Below are 23427 nucleotides of genomic sequence, written 5' to 3' on the forward strand. Positions count from 1 at the left end.
TTCTTAAAATCTATCCATGTACTCAATGCTAATACCTTGTAATGAACATTCAGCATAACAAAGTTAAAAAGATCAAACGTGTAGTATTTAAAAGGCTTTGGATTCAATTTCCAGCTAAATTACTAACACAATACTTCTCATTTGGCTATGAACTTGCATACTTTGTAGAAATACAAATGCCTAGATCTCAACCAAGGTGTTCAAACGGATTGTCTGTGTTGTATCTTGGGCATTTATCTTGGTTAAAAACTCACCAGCTTTCTGTTAGACAGCTAGGATTTAGATATACACTCCAGACAAATTCTTTAATCTGATCTTCAATTTCTTTCTCTAAAAAGTGTGGATGGTAATACTCTACTCCAAGAGGGTGGATATTAATAGGAAAAATTATGCAAATCTCCAGACACTGTTGATGATCAATGAATGTTAGCTTCTCTCTCTCCTTCCTTAATCTTTCTTATTGACTCTAGTAGCAAACACTGACATCCTTTTTTTCTTTTTTTTTTTTTTTTTTTAACTCTTGTTCAGCTTTGATAGAACCCATAAGAGAGAAATGAGGAACCATTCAATGCAGACAGAGTTCATTCTTTTGGGTCTGACAGATGACCCTGAGTTGCAGGTTGTAATTTTCCTCTTTCTATTTTTTACCCACATGTTGAGTGTGACAGGAAATTTACCATTATCATTCTCACTCTGCTGGATCCCTACTGTAAGACACCAATGTACTTCTTCCTCCGGAATTTCTCCTTTTTAGACATCTCATTCACAACTGCTTCTATTCCAAGGTTCCTGGTTCCAAGGTTTCCTATATGAGTTGCATGACTCAATTATTTCTTTTTATCTTTTTGGGAGTAACTGAATTTTACCTTCTGGCAGCTATGTCCTATAACCATTATGTGGCTATATGTAAACTCCTGCATTACACCACCATCATGAGCAACTGAGTTTGCTACCGACTAGTACTCGGCTCTTGGGTAACTGGATTCCTGATTATCTTTCCTCCAGTGGTCTTAGGATTCAAATTGGAACTCTGTGCTTCCAATGTCATTAATCATTTTATTTGTGATTCTTCTCCCATTCTGCAGATCTCTTGTTCAGATACACATTTCCTAGAGGTAATGCCTTTCTTCTTGGCAGTGGTGACACTAATGGTCACACTGATGTTAGTGATTCTCTCCTATGGCTACATCATCAAGACAATTCTCAAATTCCTTTCTGCTCAGCAAAGGACCAAAGCCTTTTCTACCTGTTCCTCCCACATGATTGTCGTTTCCATCTCTTATGGTAGCTGCATCTTCATGTACATAAAACCATCAGCAAACGAGAGAGTGACTTTAAGCAAAGGAGTCGCTGTGCTCAATACCTCGGTTGCTCCCTTATTGAATCCTTTCATTTATACCCTGAGGAACCAGCAAGTGAAATAGGCCTTTAAAGACATGGTCCAGAAACACTTATTTGCTTTAAACAAATGAGAAAATCCTAAAAAGTATGAAGGGAAAAATGAATTAAAATGTTGCCCTTTTAATCATGGTTTACTTTGTCTTATTTTGTACATATTTTCAGAGTATATTAGTAATTTCAGCCAATTTTTGGCCTCCTTCCATGCTGTTATTTCTGGCTTGAAATCTATTCTACAAACCTCTTCTTTTATCAATTTCAGAAATGCAGAATTTCAAATGTGATTATTTTTCACAGATCATATTATATGAAAGAAATGTTTTCAATGAGGCTCTGTATGAGCTTACATGTTAGATGCTTTTCCAGAACTTGGTATATAAATGGAATATTTGTATCTGGAATCATATTTTCAGCACAGAAATGACTATTTAAAAGAAATCACAAAATCAATTATTTATTCAAGAAACTAGTTCAACGATTATAGGTGGAGGTTTACGCTGTTGGTAATACTATGTTTCATAAGCGTCATGTTTTATTTGTAAAAAATGAGCAGTATTGGCACAATTTGATCAGATTGCACAAATTTTAAAGTGAGTCAATGTAAGATATAATTTATAATAATTTATTTGACAAAATACTTTTTCATTTAGTAAGATAAGAATAAATCTTGATCCTTGTGTTGTGATGAATAAGAAAAAGTAGCAATCTAATTCTATCTGACACCAACTTGAAAAATTTTTTAATTAAATTCTACAGTTTGAATTTCTGAGAGAATGTCTACCTATGCCAGTGAATTGAATAATAATGTAAGAAATTATTTCATTGCCTTACTTCAAAGCCTAAGATATATTTTACGCCTTCCACAAAATTTTTGTGATTAAATAAAGCTATTTTTTCTATCTAAAGCATTCTCTATTTGTATGTAGCAATCATTTCCCCATATAATGCTAAATTGCACTTGAATCTTCTGTTCCAGTTAATTAAGCTTTTGGTGATGTTACTGGTAATGATAGTGATACAGGCTAAATCCTCAAAGTCAGTGGAGTCAGTAGGATATTTTTCTCTTTGTTAACCAAGTTGATTTTAATGTAAAGTATGGCTACTGAACAAAAGAAATTTGGGAACGATAATGCAAACACATTAATGCAAATTCTCAAAGATGAGTAATGATGTTTACAATTTATTGAAGGAAAAATCAAATGAATGCCAGAGGTCAAATTCAGAGTCTCTGCAAGATATAAGATATTGAACTTCCTCTAAAATCCAGTATAAATTTGGTTTATATAAAAATATAAAATTCTTTGCTTTTTAATTTCTATTATTTGCTTTTATAGCATAATCTCCTATATATCTCTTTGGAATTTTGAATTGGTCTATAGGAGTATCTGAGAGTAGGGAAGAATAGTTCTCACATTTATTCTGTTCAATTTTTGGAAACCTATTATGTGAGGTCAACAAATTTGGCTCTAATAACAGAACAAAAATGAAAGTACGTATGGTGACACGAGTTTGAAACCGCTCCACGCTACAACCCTATATCTAAGTCAATAATAAAGATAAGGTGCAAAATATTTCTCTTGAGAATCTACAAATTTGACATATTGTAGAATTCATGTCAAAATCAGAGCTCTAAAGTTTAGAGTATTTATATGTAGCTGCTCTGAGAAAAAATAACTGACATACTTAGCTACTTCCTAAAATTATTCCAAAATTGATTACTAAATCATCATGAGAATAAAGAAGATACTTATATTCATGCTTTTCTTAGAAGTGAAGACACAATTTGATGAAAAAATAGCTACCCAAGGCTATTAAAACTAGGAAGGCTAGGACAAATATGCGTTTTATAGCAAGTAGATCTGAAGGTTTGATCATCAGATGAACATTTCTACATACAGTGATAGTGGGGTAGTATTATAAGGCAAAATGAAGTATTTGTGCTCTGGTAGTGATTCCAATATCTCTGTGTATTCACAGTCAAATAGTTGATTAATTCTGAAAATAAAAATGTGATATAAACACTATATAGGAGTAGAATACTTATACCTAAAGTAGTCCAGTCCATGAGTTATTATATGATGGGCACATTCTTTAAATTTATTGAAAAAATAGCAGCCAATAATTTTTGCATATATATCTAGTATATTGAGCCACTGGTTAATAAGTAGAACTATGAAGAGAGAGTCTATTTTCTGAGTGCAGTTTCTAAGGGCAGAAACCAAACCGGTAGAATTAAATGGTGTAAATTCCTTGGCACTAATTGGGGCCCATTATTCATGTTAGATTGTAAGCCATTCTGAGAACAGGGTGTAGTTTCTAAATACTATTTCCCGCTGAGAGGAACCAGGGCTTCTTGGAGAAAGAGATGTTTCTAGGCTAGGGGTAGGAAACATACAACATGAGCCTGGAGCATCTTATAGTGCCAGAAGGAAAGGAAGCAAATATATCCTATGAGGACACAGGAACCAATCTGGATCCTACCAACTGGACTAAAATGGGACAATTTGAGCATAAAAATATAATAATGACTGTAATGGATTAAAACACATCAAATACGTAAAAATCCATTAGTGCATAGCATTATAAAAGGAAATTGATTGATCACCAATGGAAGTTGCTATGACATCAAATTACTACCCCAGAACATTGATAAAGGAGGGAAGGAACCAAATGTTTATCTTGTCTACCTATATACACTGTATTTCAGGTAATCAAATAGTTTATCAAAGAAGTGCGAATTCACAGAAATAGAAAAGAAAACAATGGTTTGGACCTCTTAATGTAATAATGGTTCTAGACAATGCATTAGTATGTGCTAAAAACCATTGATGAAATATTGATGGAGATGTTTATAATAGAAATGTCAGGCTGACAATATCTGAACATACTGATCAAAGAGTGCATCACTAAAAGTAGGTCAAGCAGACACGATAAGGCTCATGACATGATGCAATAGAAAGCATAGAGTCTCACCTATCAATTATCTCTGCCAAAAATATTAATCTAAATCTAATCAATAATTAAATCTAATGAATTTGTAAGAGGAATTTGTGGGATAGAGAGACAAGTTAAGTGATACCATAAGGAAGCAATCAGCTAAATCATCAAGAACATTATACGCTGAAGATGATGTCATTTATCCATCAATTAATGCAAGAAAAAGCAAGGACTGTAAGGGAATACAAAAAAGTTGTAAGCAACATAACAATCAAATGTGATGTGTGGAATATGAGAATCTATTATTATTTATTGATAATATCGATATGTGGGTAATGGCATGATGGTAGGTAAAAGAAAACTTTCTTATCAATTAGATATGCCTATTGATAAACCTGTGGGTGAAATACAATGTATTTATGGGTCAAATGCTGTAAGGTGAAATGTCAGCCAAAAAATAAAAGATCAGGAGGTGATAGAGAAAAACAATGTTAATATGTTGATAAATATGGAAACTGAACAATGGGTACACGTCTGTGAATTATTGTATCTTGTCTCCTTTTGTGACTGTTTAAAAATTCCAATTCAAGAATGGCTTAAAAACTTAGATTACTGGATAATTTTCTACGAATTTGTTTGCTTTTTGAGATTGAGATGAAATCACTACTCACGGCTGGCCACTGTAGAGTGAGCCCGCTGCCCTCTTCCCTCCATCTACCACTGAGTTAGCTCACTAAGGCAGAGTGTCCTTGCCTAATGACTTTAGAAATGTTTGGCTTCTAAGTTGGCAGGTAAATCAGGCCAGATTAAGGAAACTCTCTCATTTTAGCCATATTCTCCAATCTACATTTACCATGAGTGAAGCAACTATTCATACTCATCTGACTCCTGTGCCAATTTCTCTATTTCTTTGGAACTCATAATGAGGAAATGTGTGATTAAATAATACAAATTAGTGGTCATGTTATGGTTTAGAAAACTAATATTGTGAGTACCATTTATATATATGACCGAGCTGTGAGCCTAGAGGATAAACCAGGCTTGTGTAGAAAGTGATCTCTCACTTTTGGTTAAAGAATTCAGAAATCAGCGGTGTGACAGCAGAAATCTGAACTGATATCACTGAGGACTTGATATTCAGAAGTTGAACTCTACATCCTTCATCTTACTGGTATAGGTAGGCTAAGCCACTCCCACATAAAGAACAAAGCAAAGATTAAATCTTAAGTAAACTATATATGTATCTCCTAGATTTAAGCTGATGGATTTGTAGCATAGGTTATGGCAGAATCAAAGAATTAAAGAAGATAAATATTTTGGAAATCTCAAGTTAAACCATAGCCATAAGGTAGAATATTTGACCAAATGCTTTTGTCTGGTTGACATTTGGACGGCAATGAAACATTTTTTGGTCCTAGTTGGGGACTGACCTTGGAGAACTTGTCTCTCAAGCACTCTAAGATTCTGAGAAATCCATCCAGGGCCATCTTGTGTCTTAATGGGCTCACAGTAGGAACCTCTGTCATAGAACAGAGGATTAACACCAAGAAAAATGCCCGGAGGCAGGTTTTTCTCAGTGAGGTTGAAGATCCAGATTACAAGGCCATTTTTTCATTTTTCCTCTTCCCTTGCTGTTCGTTTTCCATTTCTACTTGCTTTTTATTTCTATATACGGGTAATCTGATTTTTAAAAATTTAATCTTATAGTTTTTATAGTGTATTATCTAATTATAATAATTAATATCACTTACTATTAACATAGTAGTCATAATCAATATGTGTATAAATGCATTATATTTTGCTTTGATCTTTGTACATTTTTTTATCATATAAAACTTGCTCAATTTTAGTACTGGTAGGTATTTCTTGGATGTTCCTTGAAGTCATCTTCATGCCTCTGGAGGAACAGATGCATTTACTTGAACAAATCATTCCTTTCAAAAATCAAGAAAACTGGTTTTGAATCCTAGTTCTACCACTTGCTAGCAATAGTTCACTTTTCTAAACTTTGATTTCTCTACACTTCTCCAGGGTAAATTATGACTATAAATATAACTTTTAGAGTTAATTTCAAGTTTATCAGTATTAAAATTTTTCAATAAATTTTGGCTTTCATTCTGACTATTCCATTCAGAAATATAAGCATAAATATTTTGACAGGAGAGCTACTATTAGCGATGCCTTTCTTTTATCTTTTGTTCACAGATTAACGTCAAATGCTACTTTTGTATTTTTTATCTTCACATAAAAAAATCTCATTCTGCATTGTCCTAAGTATCAAATCACCATGTTGGAAGATTATCTGTTACATAACTAATACTTGTCTAGGTGTCAGGCATGAAGCATTTGGAATTTGACATGTATGACAGACGTTCTCTAAGGCGTCCACCACCTAGAGTAGAATAAGGTCGAATGAAAGGAAATTGCAGCAGGTAAGAATAATGGGAGCAGCAGGTAAGTGATGACACAGTGTGGATGAGGCGGACTGACCCAGGCTCGGTGGTCCTGTTGGTGGTGGAGTAAGATGAGGTCAGCAAAAGATTCCTTGTGGGAATGTCATTTAAACTGGAGGACACTGCGGGTTGGGTAGTTGAAAAATGAAGGAGAAATTCTGGCCTACAGTGGCCGTGATGTGAGCAGTGGCCTGAAGTAAGAGAGGAAGGATTGAAAAAGTATTAATATTGGACCATGGAAGTGGAAGTTGGTGAAGAATTTAACGCGTAGTTAAACGCTGATCTTTCTTTGAAAGATAACATTAGGTGCATATTTTGGACTCTTGAGATAATTAACGTTTTCATTTTAAACAAGCAAATCATTTTGTTGATATTATTATTCATATTACATTGTTTCTCTTTTCTACATCCTGTATATTTGGCTTGCTGGTTATTTATTTGTCACTCTTCTCCCATTAGTTTCCTTGGACTTGGTGCCATCTATTTGTTTAGTTTAAATACTCTGCATACATTCAACATTAATTTTCAATTGGTAGACCATCACCACTTCTGTTTTATAAAAGTTCTATGCAGGCTTTAATTCTTTGAATTTACCAGTGCATTTCTCTCTTCATTTTAATTTAATTCATATCCCTTTGACAATATTTAAATTCTATTTCGGATTAGATCCATTCAGTAAAATATGTGAATGTTGTGACTTTAAAGCTTCTTTATTAGTAAATACTCCTTTGAAATCCTAAATATTGTTACTTACTGCTTATTTTAAAATATATTTCAGGATTTTGAAGGGTTTATTTTGCTACACTTAGTAAAAATATTGATTATTTTTAATGTTATTTCTCGTCTTATTTGAGTAGGATTTTTTTGGAGGAATGATGTGCACTACTGCACCAATGTTTTATGATAAATCTCCAAATCCTTTCAGCATTGGTAAGGAAAGATTGAGAGTAAGGTCACACTTAGATTTCCTGAAACAGCTATTCTCGTATTTTCTTAATAAAGGTTATCATTCTCAAAGAGGTTGGTCCTTATAAGGAAATTGCAAGAGGTGACTTGATCAGGGTCAGTACTGAATGGAAGGCCAAATCTAGATCAGGAAAAGACAAAATAGGATAGAAACTGAAGAAAAGATGCTTAGGAATCCTGATTCCAACATTGCCCTAGCTCTTTGAGAGTAATATAAGTCTTTTGACTAAGTCATTAAAGGCTTGTTTCACTTGTTTGTTCCTCAGGGTATAAATAATTGGGTTTAACATGGGGGAGATGGAAGTAGTGAGTATTGATACTCCCTTATTAACGGCCATTTCATCCTTTGCTGAAGGTTTGATATAGACAAAGATGCAGCTGCCATAGGTGATAGAAACCACAATCATGTGGGAAGAACAGGTGGAAAAGGCTTTTGTCCTTTGCTGAGCACAGGGGAATCTTAGAATTGTTCTGATGATATACATGTAGGAGAAAACCACACACAGGAGAGTCATGACAAAGACCAACACAGAGCAGACAATAACCGTCTGCTCAATGAACCATGTATCTGAGCATGAGATCTTCAGGATAGGATTAGCATCACAGGCAAAGTGGTCAATGGCAATAGAGTCACAGAATTCCAGGTCCAGTCCCAAAGTAAGAGGTGGGAATAAGATCAACAAAGTGGTCATCCAACAGCAGAAGAGAAGCCTTTGGCAGACCCTGGGATTCATGATGGTCATGTAATGCAGGGGTTTGCAGATGGCTACATATCGATCAAAGGACATGGTGGCCAGGAGAAAAAATTCTGTTACTCCAAAGAGATCTGTAAAAAGCAGCTGGCATGCACAAACATTATAGGTAATAGTCCTGTCACCTGCTGATATGCTGTGCAAATATCTAGGAATGCAGGCAGAAGTGAATGAGATTTCTAAGAAGGAAAAATTTTGGAGAAAAAAGTACATGGCAGTTTTAAGGTGAGAATCCACTAATGTGAGGATGATGATGGTCAGGTTCCCAGTTACACTCAACATGTATGTGATAAGTAGAAATATAAAAATCAGAATCTGCAGTTGAGGGTCATCAGTCAATCCCAGGAGGATGAAACTTGTTAGTGAGGTATAATTTTTCATTCTTGGCTCCTAACTCCTGCCCAATTTGCATGTAAAACTGAGGGAGATAAGATTCCAGAAGTGGGTGGGAAAAATGTTTTATAATGGAATTTTAGAAAAGTGAAGCAATTTCACATGTATTTTGTTTTACTTGAAATGAATATTTCAGAAAATTCATACTCTCAGCTCTACTGACATATCATTTAATAGGTTTGAAATCTGGCTTTCAAACATTTTTTATTACAACATATGATAAGATATACATTTTATATTGCAGTCCAGTGTACACACTCACACACAGAAACACACAAAAATACATACTCAAATATATCTAAAACAAAATTTCAATAAAATACTAACTCTTAGTTGCCCTGCTCTCTGATGTTTTCTATTCTAATTTATCTCGTTAAAATTAAATAGAAATATCAGCAAATTGATTTTATAGTCTACTAAATGGTGATGACTGTCATTTGAAAAAAACATTAATATTTTAGGGATTCTTTAAATAACATAGTCCAAGTAAAACATAATTTTTTCATAATATTTTTCAAAATGTACACTATCCTTTTAATTTACACTTTGGAATAGATTTATTCATAGTGCATTTGTTCCCCTGAGAGCAATGAGATCATAAACTTTACTGTTTCCTTTTTGTCTAAGAATTTTTCCCTTATCAGTAACTGAAATGCTACTCAGTTTCATTACTTGCTTGAAGCTTTTTTTCCTGGATCAATTTAAGACATGACTTTCTTATATTGTTCATGCCTTTATCTGATTTTCAATAATCATCTACTTTGGTGCAGAATACAGAGAGCATTTTGATACATACCAAATTCACTAATAGGTGAGAAAATGTTCTGTACACACCTGAAGAATATTGTCCTTAATATTTTATAATTTAATCTGATATGAAACACTTAGACTCCTTGTGATCAAGTCACTGATGTTATAGTCTGCTCTATAAGCATTAAGTACATTCTCCAATGTGATTTCTATCCTTAGCTTCTAATAATTTTCTCCAATTCCTGACTTCCAACCAACTTCTCAACTGATTTTGATAAGGCTTCAGAACACCCCACTCCACTGAAGCTACTCTTGGCAAGTTTACCTTTTATTTCTTTAAGTTTATTGAAGTAGTCATTTTATTTGCACTTTTTTTTTTCCTTTGTCACTATCAATCACTTTTTCTTCCTAGGATGTTCTAGCTACATTGTCTGCATGATATCCACCCTTCTAGTGTGGGTTATGCCCCTCTGGTCTCTCCTTTATGACTATCTCTTTCCCTACTCATCTTTTTAGCATGGATATTGCTCACACTTCACCCCTAACTCCTCCTCTGCTTCTCTATCTGTTTTATGGGGAACTGATTCAATCCCATGACTCTCGTTTAGCATTTAAAATTTGATAATGTCAAAATGTGCATTTTTGATGTGATCTCTTTGAATGTTAGAAGTCTGTTCCTGGCAATGTCACACTCCTTCTAAGGCCACATCTTCAAAATGGAATGCCTCATCGTCTGTGTCTCTATTAACCCTGTCTTGTTCCTTGTTCACTATTCTAAAACCATAAGTCAGCATATATTGCCATATATTGATGACTGAGATACAGCTATATTGTTTCTTGGTTTAGTCCTATCTTTACTTTATTGACCTTGCAGGCACTTTCACTTAGTTTTGCTGTTTCCCTGCCTCCATAATGGGGAAGTTTTGTTTGTCTGCTGGTGGTGGAGTTGTGGAGAGTGACGCTAAAAACACACTCTAGTGAGAGACAGGTATTGTGGTGGTCGTCTTACATGGACTCCCTGTCTTGAAAGTGTTTTCATGGAATTATTTCTGTTTTGCCCTCCTAACTCCATCCGTTTGCTGATTCTCACCTATACCTGCCTTTCAGTGACTCCTTCCTCTGTGCCAGTGTTTAGATTTTTCAGAGGAATCTTTCTGAATCTCCCAAACCACACCAAGACCTTTCTATGCGTTTTGTCATACTCTATGTTTAATAAAGGATGTAAAAATTTCGTTGAAAACTGGATTTTATTCTTGTTTAATGTAATAACCACAGGACTGAAGAAGTCTGAGATATAGAGTAAATTCAAGATAATATTTATCCTCAGACCTAGATCAAGTTATATCACTTATTACCTGGACTCAATTTTTAAACTACTCTGACACCTCTTCCTTTTGCCATATCCCTGACACTGATTGAGGGGATTCTTGTTGGCTTTTACGTTTGATGGAGGAAATGTTCTGAGTGGCTCTGAAATCACACCATAAACTGACCACCTACTCAGCACATAAAAAATACCTGCGTGAAGGCAATAAGTGTTACTTAGCTTCTCACTGTGCTTGGCAGAGAAGTAGCTTCCCTTTTATGGTTTCTCCTCACGCTCCCTCAGTGCACCTGTCAGAGACATATGAACACCAGAGACTCAGGACTCTTACATTCTGGATTTGGACCAACAGCTTCTCTGTGGTTGTTCCTCAGCCAACATCAACTAGCTACACCTACAGCTGCTGAAATGGCTTTATGCTCCATTGCTTATTCAAGACCATTGATAAATTGAAAAAAAAAACCCACATAATTTCTTTTAGAACTCCCACTTAACTGACTATGTGGTTTCACTTGATTGCTTTAAAATATTCCTTTCCCGCAGAAGTAGGAGATACTCTCTAATCACCGTATTCCCGTTTCCCATAGTAAATCTTCCAGAATTTACAGGCTCCATTAGAAAGATGGAGGACTGACCCTGGTTTAATATTTTAAGATGAGCTGGGGCACTCCCAAGAATGTGAGCATCACAGAAGTAACAATAAATCAAATAAATATTAACAATAGGTTAAGCAACTAAAATAATTAAATAGAATAATAGACTCGAGATATATAAAAAGATTACACTTACCTCTCTTCTTCAATCTTAAGACATCTTGTTCGTGGCTTACACAACTCTGGAAACTTTAGGCCATGTCCTTATTCCTAAATATCTTTCAAATTAGGTTGACACTGTTGTTTGACTGATGTCTGTTCACTTCTTTTGTCTTTTAGAGAACTGAATATTTCAAAGAGTGCAGGGATCTTAATTATATCAGCAGATTATCTCTAATTCAGGATTGCTTCTAGAACTCCTTCATTTCACCTATTTTGAAGTGACCTGATACTTATTTTCACACAAACCCAGCCTTATCAATATCTTCCATCAATACAAAATCATGAACTCTTGTGTCTTTTAACTACAATTCAATTAATTATTCACATCTCTCTAATTTTGGTAAAACATATCACACTGGTTCTAAGAGAAAATAATGTTCTAAGTCTCTCAAAGACCACAGACATAGTGGTTTCATTCAGTGGTTAGTTATCCCTGAGCATCCTGAGAGATGGAAGGATGAAAACTATGTTTGCATTGGCTTGTATGTGGACTGCTGGTCACTCTTACCCATGGGCCCATACTCACCTCACATCCAGCTCTGGGATGGCATTGATTTACCCAATCATTTTATTTCTAACATGTGGCCAAGAGTTTCCTACCAAGGCATTTGTAGATTTTGAAAGATTATTACTCCTCAAGGCCTGAGGGAATAACATGAGCTCTCTTTAGTTTGGATAAACATGATATTTGGACCTTCCTAGACAAATGAGAATTTGTGACAATAGCAGGATTGATGTTTCTTTTATGTGTCAAACATGAAATCAAGTGAATAAACACAAGTCCCAGGGGTATTAGGTTCCAAAGTCATTAATGAATCTTTTGTGTCATCTTTTGGCAAAGATTCTGAAACACGCAACAGTGAGGACAATGTCCTCAGAGAACTGAAGATTCTACAATGATGTTCAACAGGGCTTTTACACAAAATAAGAAAAGATAAAGAGCAAGCCTGTCTTTTCCTTCTTTTGTTCAGTAATATCTATAGCTGCTAATAGCTGCTAACAGAACACAATTACCCCTTTTCTCATTCTGTACATATTTACTTTAAGTAATTGCTATTTATTATAAACAAAAATTAAGATATCAAAAATAGAAAAGTTAAACTTAAATGTAATAGCCATACTTAACATTTCAGATGACACCCTTCCAGACATCTTTTATGTAAATGTATTCATATTAATTGGTATTATCACAAATATGAAGACATTCCTTATTTTGGCTTAAAACTATACAAATTTATTATTACATAGGTCTGTTGGTCAGAAGGCTGGTCACAGTGTGGCTCAACTAGATTCTCCACTTGAGCCTAATAGGACTGAAACAATGTGTTGACAATGCTGGATTCCTTCCTCCAAGCTCTGGGTATGAACCCGCTTCTAGGCTTTCAGGTTGTCAGCTAAATTAAGCTCCTCTTAGTTGCAGGACCAAGATCCCTGTGTCCTTGCTGGCTGTCAGCCAGAGGCCAGTCTTTGCTAGGGATGTTTGCTAGAGACTGCTTGAATTCTTCATCATATTTTCCACGTGGCCTCCTTCCAACAACAGGGAATTGAGTCCCTCTCGTGCTTAGATTTCTCTAACTTCTGCTCCATCTCTCTGCCTCATGTGATTACATTAGGGCCACCTGGATAATCCAGGCTAATCTCTGCATTTTACAGTCTATAATCATATCTGCAAAGTTGTCCATTTCCAGACTCCAGGGACTAGGGCATGGACATCATTGGAGGGGATGCATTCTGCCTACCAAGGCCTCTGAGGAAAGAGCAGACTGAGGCAAACTCTTGGGACAGGAAGCCACATTCACATGCAACCAGGAGCAGTGAGATGTTAGGGAATAGGACTGTGTGTAGAGGTGGGTTAGTGAGGCTGTCTTTAGTGGACCTCTGTTGCTTTTGTCCACCCAACATTTCTTTCTTTGAAGAAAATGCCTCTTCTTCATCCTCTGTGGTTTTTATGGGTCTTCCGATCACGGGATTCTACTCACTTGGCCACAGGGATAGAGCTATGATTCAAAATGGGCCAATTAGATCATCTCTTTCCTAGGGATTGACTTTTGAGTGGAGACACACACTGGAAGTGACTGGAGTGGAGATATGTAACGTCAGCATCCTAGAGCTCCTTGGAGCAGCCCTCATTCAGTCCTTCTTGGGGTCCGGCTGTTCAGCTCCTCCTTCAACACTGGGACCTCCTTAGAATTCTTCCAATACATCTCTTTTCTGGCTTAAGTTTCTCAGAATTGCTTTCTGTTGCTTACACCAAAAAACGTGAACTGATACACTGTGTCTCCATATCATGTCCACCACCATCATTATATAAAAGAACATTTGTTCAGGTCCCCTTGCTCGGAACTATACTGAGAATTAATTATTGACATAGTTTCTAATCTCCGTCATGAAGCTTTTTACCTTGAGCCATGTCTTTTATACATTTTCTTCATGAACCCTGATAAACCTGGAGAAGACATACGAAAAGTATTTCATAACATATATTGCCTCAGAAACCCAGTTATATTAAAGGCATCAATCAGATAGGCAGAAATCACCACTACTTTTAACCTTTTAGATGTACCACCTGTGAATTACAACCACCTATAATTCCCATTCAAGATTACGGCCTGAATCCTAAAATTTCAATTATGAATGAAGACATTCTTTACATGTTTTTTTCAAATTACTTTGATACTTGAAAAATCAAACTTCTTTTACTTCAATAATTATAAAGCTTCATCATCATTTGAGAAACTGTGAAATATTTCTTTATGAAAATATTTTGAAATATTTTGGAAATAATTTGAAGTCAATCTTAGTTGAAACTTGAAGACTTAAAATCACTATCATAGAAAAATAACTACCTCAAAATGATTATATGATTCTACAATTTTTATTATAAATTCATGTGGTTTCTTTTTAAATCATCTATCAGCAGTGATGCAAAATGCACTTTTGTATACATTTCTTCGCCTGCTTAGAGTATTTCCTGGAAGGGGGCATTATTGTTATTACTTCTATGTATATTAACAGCTTGACTGTTATGAATGTTGCAAATATTTTTCTCAGTTTTTTATTAGTCTTTAGTTGTGTTTATGGATTTTCTTGACAATCACATATTATGTTTCAGAAAAAAATTATATTTTTCTAAATAAGACTTTTTTCATAACTATTCTTCATACTTTATCTACTTTTAAATGAATTATGCTATTCTATTTTTCAAGTTATTTTTAATAACAAAGTTAAATATTTCAATATTGCCTTTAATAGTTTTCTTTCAACATTGCTCATTGTGTTGGACTTCTTCTCAAGGGGAGTGATCTGTGTTTTTGTATTACTTGTGGTTACTCTCAATATATATTTTTCATTTTTGTTTATAATTTCTTATTTTATTTTTTATAATTTTGGTAACATATATAAATATATATAACATAAAATTTACCATCTCAGCTACTTTAAGGGTACAGTTCAGTAGTGTTAAGTACATTCATATTAGTATGTATTATCCTTAATACTTTAATATCCATATTTAATTCTGTTTTTTTCTTGCAATATCTAGGATGATATCTATACCTTTGTTCTCAATACAACAAGTCACTCAGCCTGATTTTCTTCCCTCCTCCTCTTGGAAGGATACTATTGTCTAGCGTTTTAGTTTGAGATGGTAATTATTTTTCTGTTTATTGTCAATATCATTTCATATTTAAGAATGTGTTATTCATATTTGTAACTACCCTACTGCTGCTACCCTATAGAAAATTTTCTCTCTTGGATTAATTCATTTTTCTTTCTTGCTAGAGTATACCATTTAGTAATTCTTTCAGTGATAATAAAAGTTAAGCTTTTGGGGGCTGGCCCAGTGGTGCAGTAGTTAAGTTCGAGTGATCCACTTCGGCAGCCTGGGGTTCGCTGGTTCGGATCCTGGGCACAGACCTACTCACTGCTCACCAAACCATACTGAGGCGGTGTCCCACGTAGAAGAACTAGAAGGACCTACAACTAGGATATACAACTGTGTACTGGGGGCTTTGAGGAGAAAAAAGAAAAAAAGAGGAAGATTGGCAACAGATGTTAGCTTAAGGCCAATCTTCCTCAAATAAAAAAAGTTAAGCTTTTTGAGTCCTTTTATTTCTTAAATTGTGTTGATTTTGCTCTCACACTGGAATGGTTCCTTTCTCGTGTTCCTTTCTCAAAATTCAATAGAATTTTCCTTGAGTAATTTTGTCTTCTTGTATCTAAGCTTTCCAATGAAGTGCCCTTTTTTAAATATATGTACATTGGTAGATAATCATACTTGGCAAGTTTTTAGGATTTTTCTATTTATTTTTACTATTCTTAAAGTTACTATTATGTGTTTAGGTAATCATTTCTAATTTTTTTTTTAATCTTGCTTCTTACGAGGTATTTAAAACCTTATTCACCACCAGGAAAGTGTTCTCTATAACTTCTTTGAATTTCTCTTTCTAACTATACTTTTTTCTTTTGTATAGTACACTCTATGGATATTTGAATTAATTGATGCATCTTTTCGTAGCTCAATATTTATTTCTTATTTATCAACTGTCTCTCTATCTCTGCTTTTAGAAAAAATTTCTTGTTCCAAATTTTTAACATATTGATCATTCTTTATTTGATTATATTTTTCAATCACTGTATTCAGCATTTTGTATTCTAATTATCATTCCTACTATTTTCAAGTCTTTAAAATATTCAATTTGCAAAATTATTAACACATGAATAAAAATTTTTTTGCAAAAGTCAATTACCACATAGAACTAAGCTTCCCACTTATGACCAGATCCCAAATGTGATCCTCAGCTCTGAGTGGACAATCAATACTAATTTGATATTTATCATTCCTGATAATTTTTAATATTTCCACTTAAACATATTTTTACTATGGAACTTTCTCATTTGTGTATTTTACCCGCAATTATTATGATCCTATAAATATTGAGAAGCAATTTGCTTTTTTTATGCAATAAGAGAATTGAAGTTTGTCAGGAATCAAATTAATATTTCTATACAGAATAGAAATAAATATTGTAGGGAAATCATCCACATAATCAGAAGGCAAAGGAAAGCAATAAACCCCAATCAATGAGACACAAGTAGTGTGGTAAACAGAAAGTGAAAAATAAACCAGTATTAATAAGTTCAAAAATGTGAAAAATAAGAAAGCATTATATTCCTGATCTACATGTTATTGTATTATCATCATCTGCTAAAAATTAGAGAATCTCAAATTGTACTTGGCAAGAAAAAGCAAATAATATAAAATAAAAAAATGTAGAGCCCACGTATATGTAGTTTATAATGTTGAAAATATGACCAAATTAAATGGTAAAAGTATGAAAAACGGAACAGGAAAAACTGTACTAGCAAATGTTCACAGGAGTACAAGCGTCCATCTCAACATTAATATGAGCACTAACAGAAATCAACCAGCAAAGTAACAGAGGTGTTTCATATTAGTGACAGAAATGATTTCACAGGCAAATATATACACATTGAAGATTTATTCCCCTAAAAATACAAAAAAGAAATATTTATAAGCACAGGGAAAATTAGATTATACCACAAACAGGAGGTGATGTTTTGATGTTGCCTGTCCCTGGACATTTTCAAGATTTGCTGGAACTTACTAATGCTCAGTGAATGCCAGTGAAAATTTTCTTTAACTATTTCTGCTGTCATTTCTGGACGTTCTTTCTCCTGATGCTCATGTTGATCCTGGTGTCAAATGATGGAGCGGCTCCTCAGAAGTCTCTTCCTGCTGCCCCCACTGAAGTAGGAGTCTCTGCTGTCCCTCTACTCATTCATCTGTCCTTCCACTCAGTCCACTCAGTGCTCCTGAGGTTTCTCAGACTGATGAGCCCAGTCACATCAGCCCTCTCTGTCATCCCCCTGTTGGCAGAGAGTGATTGAGAAATTTGTCTGGCAAAGGGGCTGGGTGGAGGAAAGGAGATATCTCTCTATATTCAGAATAAAATTTTTAAGAATATCCTAATAGGCTGCTGCGGCAGACACTGATTTTTCCTCTTCAATATTTTCCTTTCTCATACATAGCAACTGAACCCCCATTTTATTCAGGGTGCAAAGTGCCCAGATAAAATACTACCCAGCCTGTTTACAGCTTGTGTGTCTGTGTGACTAAGATTATGGCCACTGATATAAGAGCTAAAGTACTGAGCATGATTTCTGAAAAGACTTAAAATGATGTCAGAGCTGGGACGTGCTATGTTTCCCCTTTCCCATTTCTCCTTCTTGCTTACTCCAATGTGGACACTGTGTCTAGACCTCCAGCAACCACCTAGGACCATGGGGTTAACTTAGGACTGGGAAACAGAGACTAAGGATGGTGGATAAGAAAAATAAGAGGAATCTGGATTCCACATGATTGTTAGTCTATGTACAGATGTCTACATAAGATGAAAAACGAAATTTTAATGTGTTTGAGCAAATACTATTTTTGTTTTCTGCTAAATGAGCTGAAACTAACCCTTACTGCTACTCCTACCTGTCTCTGGATGTGGACTATAGCTGAAATATTTCCCTCTGTGGAAGAAATGTCCTGCATGCAGTGCTTAAGTTTCCAGCTTCATCTGTGTCTATCCAAATGTTTCTTTGCTGTACCTCAGGGTCCCATTCTTTGCAAAGTGTTCCCTCTTTTAGCATAAGATACTTGTCTGGGTTGCAAATTTAATTGGTGTTGAAGCTGCAAGTGATTTAAAGAATTTCTTTACAACTGCTAGAAAGTTATTCTGATTTTCCACTCATGCTTTCCCTTTATTTTTCCCTGAGTGTGTCCTCCAGGCCCGATATGCACAGCCATCCCACTAAATAATTATTTTTATTTATTTATATTTTAATTAAACTTTTTATTTGAGATAATTGATGATAATTTCATTTTTCATCACATGCAGTTGTAAGAAATAAAAGAGATGCACGTACCTCTCACCCATTTTCCTCCAATAGTAACATCTTGCAAAACTATAGTACAGCATCACCACCAGTATACACAATGCTCAGAGAAGGATGTGTCTATGTCAATATTAATATGAACGTGGAGAGAAATCAAAGCAAGAAAGTATCAGAGAGATATTTATATTAATAAGAGAAATGATTCTACGTAAAGAAATATATGTAATGAATATTTATTCCCCTAAAATGTTCAGAAACAAAAGTTTTTACAAACACAAGAAAAATAAGACCACACTTCAAAAATTAAGAACTTCCTTTAAAAATCTTATTAAAACAAAATCAGAATACAAACTATTAGTTTTGAATACTGCAATAAACAAACTATATCTAATAGATTGGGGCTCAAGTGATTTTTACATCTTTTGAAAAATGTAATTACAAAACTGTATCTATAGGTCACGAGCAAAAGCTTTTCAATATTTTTTAAAAGGCTGTAAAATTAAACAAAATAGAAGTCAATAAAATATGAAAAATATATGATAAAGAGGATCAATATAAAATAATATTGTTTATTTGCAAATATTAATAAAATTAATAAATTGTTGACAAAACAAGAATGAAAAAGAGAAAATAAGAGAAATAAGAGAAAAATTGCTAATTACTTAAATCAGTTATAAAAAATAGTGAACATCACTACAAATTCTACATTACAATCAATAATAGGATATTATCACCAAATTTATGCCTATACATTTCACAATGTAGATGAAATGCAAAAATATCTTGACCAACCTAAAGTATCAAGAGTGACATAAGAAGGTGTTAAAAAATCTATTAAGGAAATTGAATACATAATTCAAAATCTTTTCAAAAACTGATTTCCAGGCCCAATTAGCTTCACTGATAATATCTTCAAAAATTTGAGGAGTAAATAACACCAAATTTTACACAAAAATTTCCAAAGCATAGATAAAGAACAGAAACTTCCTTTTGTGTTTTTATGTAGCCAGCATAACATTGATAGCAGCACCAGTCAAGTTAAAGAAAATAAATTAAAATTATATGTTAATCTCTTTTTAACATTAGACAAATCAAAAAAAGCATTAACATATTAAATCCAGTGTATACGAAATTGATGCTACATTAAGACCAATTTGAATTAATTCCAAGTACCTGAGATTGATTTGGTATTAGAAAACAAATTAATGTGATTCATGACACAAACAGATGAAAACTTTATGTTAATCTCAATAGATTAAAAACATAACATTTAATAAAACTGAATACTCATTTATCATAAAATTCTTGACGACCTTATAGTAGAGGGAATTTCTTTAATTTGATGCAGAAAACCTAAGTGTAAAAGTAAATCCTACATCAAATACCATATTTAGTGGTAAAATGCTGAAAGCTATCCCCCTGAGACCAGAAAAAAAATGTCTCTCATTATTTATATTCCACACTGTATTCATGTTTTTTTTGTGTGTGTATGTGAGGACGATTAGCCCTGAGCTAACATCCGATGCCGATCCTCTTTTTTGCAAGGAAAATTGGCCCTGAGCTAACATCTGTGCCCATCTTTCGCTACTTTATATGGGACGCCGCCACAGCATGGCCTGACAAGTGGTGCATTGGCGCCCCCCCGGGATCGGAACCCCCAAACCCTTGGCCGCTGAAGCAGAGTGTGAGCACTTAACCACTTGCACCACCGGGCAGGCCCTTGTATTCATATTTTTGGCCAGTTTAAAGAGGCCAAAGAAAGAAAAGGTAAATTAACTGAAAAAGGAAAAATAAATGTTATTGATCATAGATGACAGGTTGTGTATATAGGAAATCCCGATGAATCTAGAGACAACATTAAAATAAAACACAGACTTTAGTAAAGTCACTGAGGTTGCATACAAACATAAATTGCGTATCTGTACTTGCAAGGAAGAATTAGGAAATGAAAAGAAAATAAATTAATGATATTATTTACTGTGACATAAATAGTATTATTAATTATCAAAGAAAAAATCTATTAAAATACGTGCAAAACTGCTGTTCTGGAAACAAAAAAACTTTATTACGAGAAACTAAAACGACTTAAATAAATGGAGGGTTATGCCATGGTCATGTATTGGAAAGGTCAATTCTATAACAATGTCAGGTCTCTCCAAACTAATCTATTGACTCAATATAATGCAATAAAACTGTAGCACTTTAATTTTAAGAAATTTCACAAGATGATTCTAAAATTTAGGTAATAATGCCAAAGACAAAACATAGCTAAGATAATCTTGAAGAATAACAAAGTTGGAAGACTTACTACAAATATCAAGACATTATAAAGCTACAGTAATTAAGATGTCTTGGTATTGATACAAGAAAAATTAAATAGAATGAAATTGGCCAGCAAAATAGAATAGAAATTCCAGTAACAGATCTAGACTTATTTCATCACCTGAATTACAGCTGCAAAGGGAAGGAAAGACTCAATAAATAATGCCATGTCAATTGGATACTCCTATGGGAAGGAGGAAATGAAATTTAACCCCTACATTACACCTGAGTATAGAGTGGAAGTTTACCACAGTGGTTGTACTGATTTACTCTCCCACTGGCAGGTTATGAACCATTTGGTAAACAATTTGCGAAAAGTTGTTAGTTGTCCCTATTTCAGCTAGGCCTGTATGCACAGATCAAGGAACAAATAAGGAGTTCTGACAGTTACTAACGTGTCTGTCCTGATTTTTAGACACTAAGTGTCCAGAGACATGATTAGTAGGTGCGACTGTGGATTCATTGGATTCACTGCAAGATGACTAGACTGGATTCCATCACCTGGTCTCCAAACAAACAAGCCCTATCAGCATTTGTGTCCTGTGATGTCAAAGTCAGTGCCAACAGAAACTGAATGATCAATTTCAAAAAAACTAAAAAGACTTTGGGAGTCCCTTTTTCCCAGGTCTAGAATTACTCTGAGAAGTGACCACACTTTCTTTTGGGGAGGGATTGAAAACTTTTCTCTATATTTTCGGTGGCATTGCAATGTCCTTCCATAAGAAGACATGGCTCCTCCTTCAATGCTGGGTTTGACAGTTGAAAACTGGCTCAGGCATGGACACTGAGTAAGAGACTGCGAATTTCCATGGGGATGGCTTCCCTCAGCCTTCTTCTTGAACCTTCTTGATTATATAGATCAAATAATACCCTTTTCGCTGCCCATTTCAGTCCTACTCTATTAGAGGTTGCCAAAGACCTCTGCGTATCAGAGACCCTGGGTTTCCATTCCCAGGTAAATGAAAATTAGGAAAATGGTGTCCACCTTGCCCTTGACCATTAAGTGCTGTTGCCTGGCCTTTGAGACTCTGAATCTCTTCGTTGACAAATAGCAGGCTCTCCCACCAAAATCCTTGGTCTACAAACAGCCACCACTAAGCTCCCGGTGATGCTGGCATTGCCTCTACTAGAATATTGCTTATTTGTTCCGTGACGGGAATTTCCTTTCACTTCTCATGGCTGGTGTGTTCTCTGGTTTTAGGTAATAAATCGAATCTAGCATTCCTAACTCTTTGAGACTTTTGCACCATTTATAAACACTGTGTAAAACTGCTCTGGCATCTCCACTTCATTGACTGTGGGCTCCAATGTGTCCAAGCTTTAAGGAGTCAGACTAGCAGCACATTAGGACTGGCTTCAGGTGTTTTTGTTAAATGCTGAGCCACCTGAGAGTGGCCCTATATCAATAATCTCTCCCTCATTCAGTGTTTTATTTAACCCTCACTCAAATCTAGCACCTTCACAATCCATTCTTATTTGCGTCATCTTGATTCCTGCAGTACATATTAGTTATTTTGGTGAATAATTAATTTCCTTCTATAGAAGAGAAAGTACTTCCCTAGCAAGGCCATGTTGAGACTTGATCCTAGGCGTTGTTATAGAAGCCATGATTTGAGGTGAGGGCAGATTTCAAGGAAAAAATGTATCATCTTCCAATGCATTTGCCTCAATGAGGACTTTATATATTCTCCAAGTAGGAGGAGGCTATGATTGTCTAGCAAGGAGAGTTCAGGGGAATCTAGGGGTTCAAGATTCTCAAGTACAGTCACTCAGATATTTCCATCCTACTGTAGAAACTCTGGAGACAAGGGTAAAGCACATGCCTCAGAGTTCTTCCACTTGAGGGTCAAGGGAGAAGGGATATTTATACATCAATTCATCTCAGTCACCCGATGAGTGCTGCTCCTGAGGGGTTTTGATTTTAGGTACTTCTGACCTGCCTCACAGATGGGCATAGTAGCCTCTGTGGCTAGAAAACAGGTCTTTGGCCCTATGAGTCTTCTGGTTGTTTGAAGTCAGGCAGTCAGGTTGGTGTACATCACAGCAGGAGGGTGAGAAGATACGGACAGGGCTTTGCAGTGTCTCTTAAGGTCTTCATCTAACTGCAAATGTTCTAAGAGTGTATATATATTTGTACATTCAGGAGTAGGACTTTAGTGCAAGCTACAGTGAAACTCTGGCCAGAAATTCCACTGGCTTTTAATTTATAGCATTTGCACATTAATTTTAGCAGAAACGCAACTGCCTCCTAAGAGAGTTTATCTCGGAGAAATTCTTAGAAATTTTTCCAGAAATTATTGGCTAATATTTTATTCTTTCATATAAATATTACAATACATATAATATATAAATGTATATTCTATATTTATGTATGTTCTTTATTTTATATAAATATTTATATATTTATGGTA

The 23427-nt window shown here is 34.8% G+C and overlaps 1 protein-coding gene and 1 pseudogene across 1 annotated transcript; one reads left to right on the top strand and one right to left on the bottom strand.

Annotated features, from left to right (window-relative positions):
* Nucleotides 1-553: 553 nt before the first annotated feature.
* Nucleotides 554-1472, top strand: LOC131415654 (olfactory receptor 6C75-like; annotated as a pseudogene).
* Nucleotides 1473-7948: 6476 nt separating this feature from the next.
* Nucleotides 7949-8887, bottom strand: LOC131415652 (olfactory receptor 6C2-like). The gene has a single exon (XM_058557477.1). It carries the CDS (start codon nucleotides 8885-8887, stop codon nucleotides 7949-7951), a length of 939 nt encoding a protein of 312 aa, XP_058413460.1.
* Between the last annotated feature and the right edge of the window lie 14540 nt (nucleotides 8888-23427).

The sequence above is a fragment of the Diceros bicornis genome, chromosome 17 (genome assembly GCF_020826845.1).
Source record: "Diceros bicornis minor isolate mBicDic1 chromosome 17, mDicBic1.mat.cur, whole genome shotgun sequence".
Taxonomy (NCBI): domain Eukaryota; kingdom Metazoa; phylum Chordata; class Mammalia; order Perissodactyla; family Rhinocerotidae; genus Diceros; species Diceros bicornis.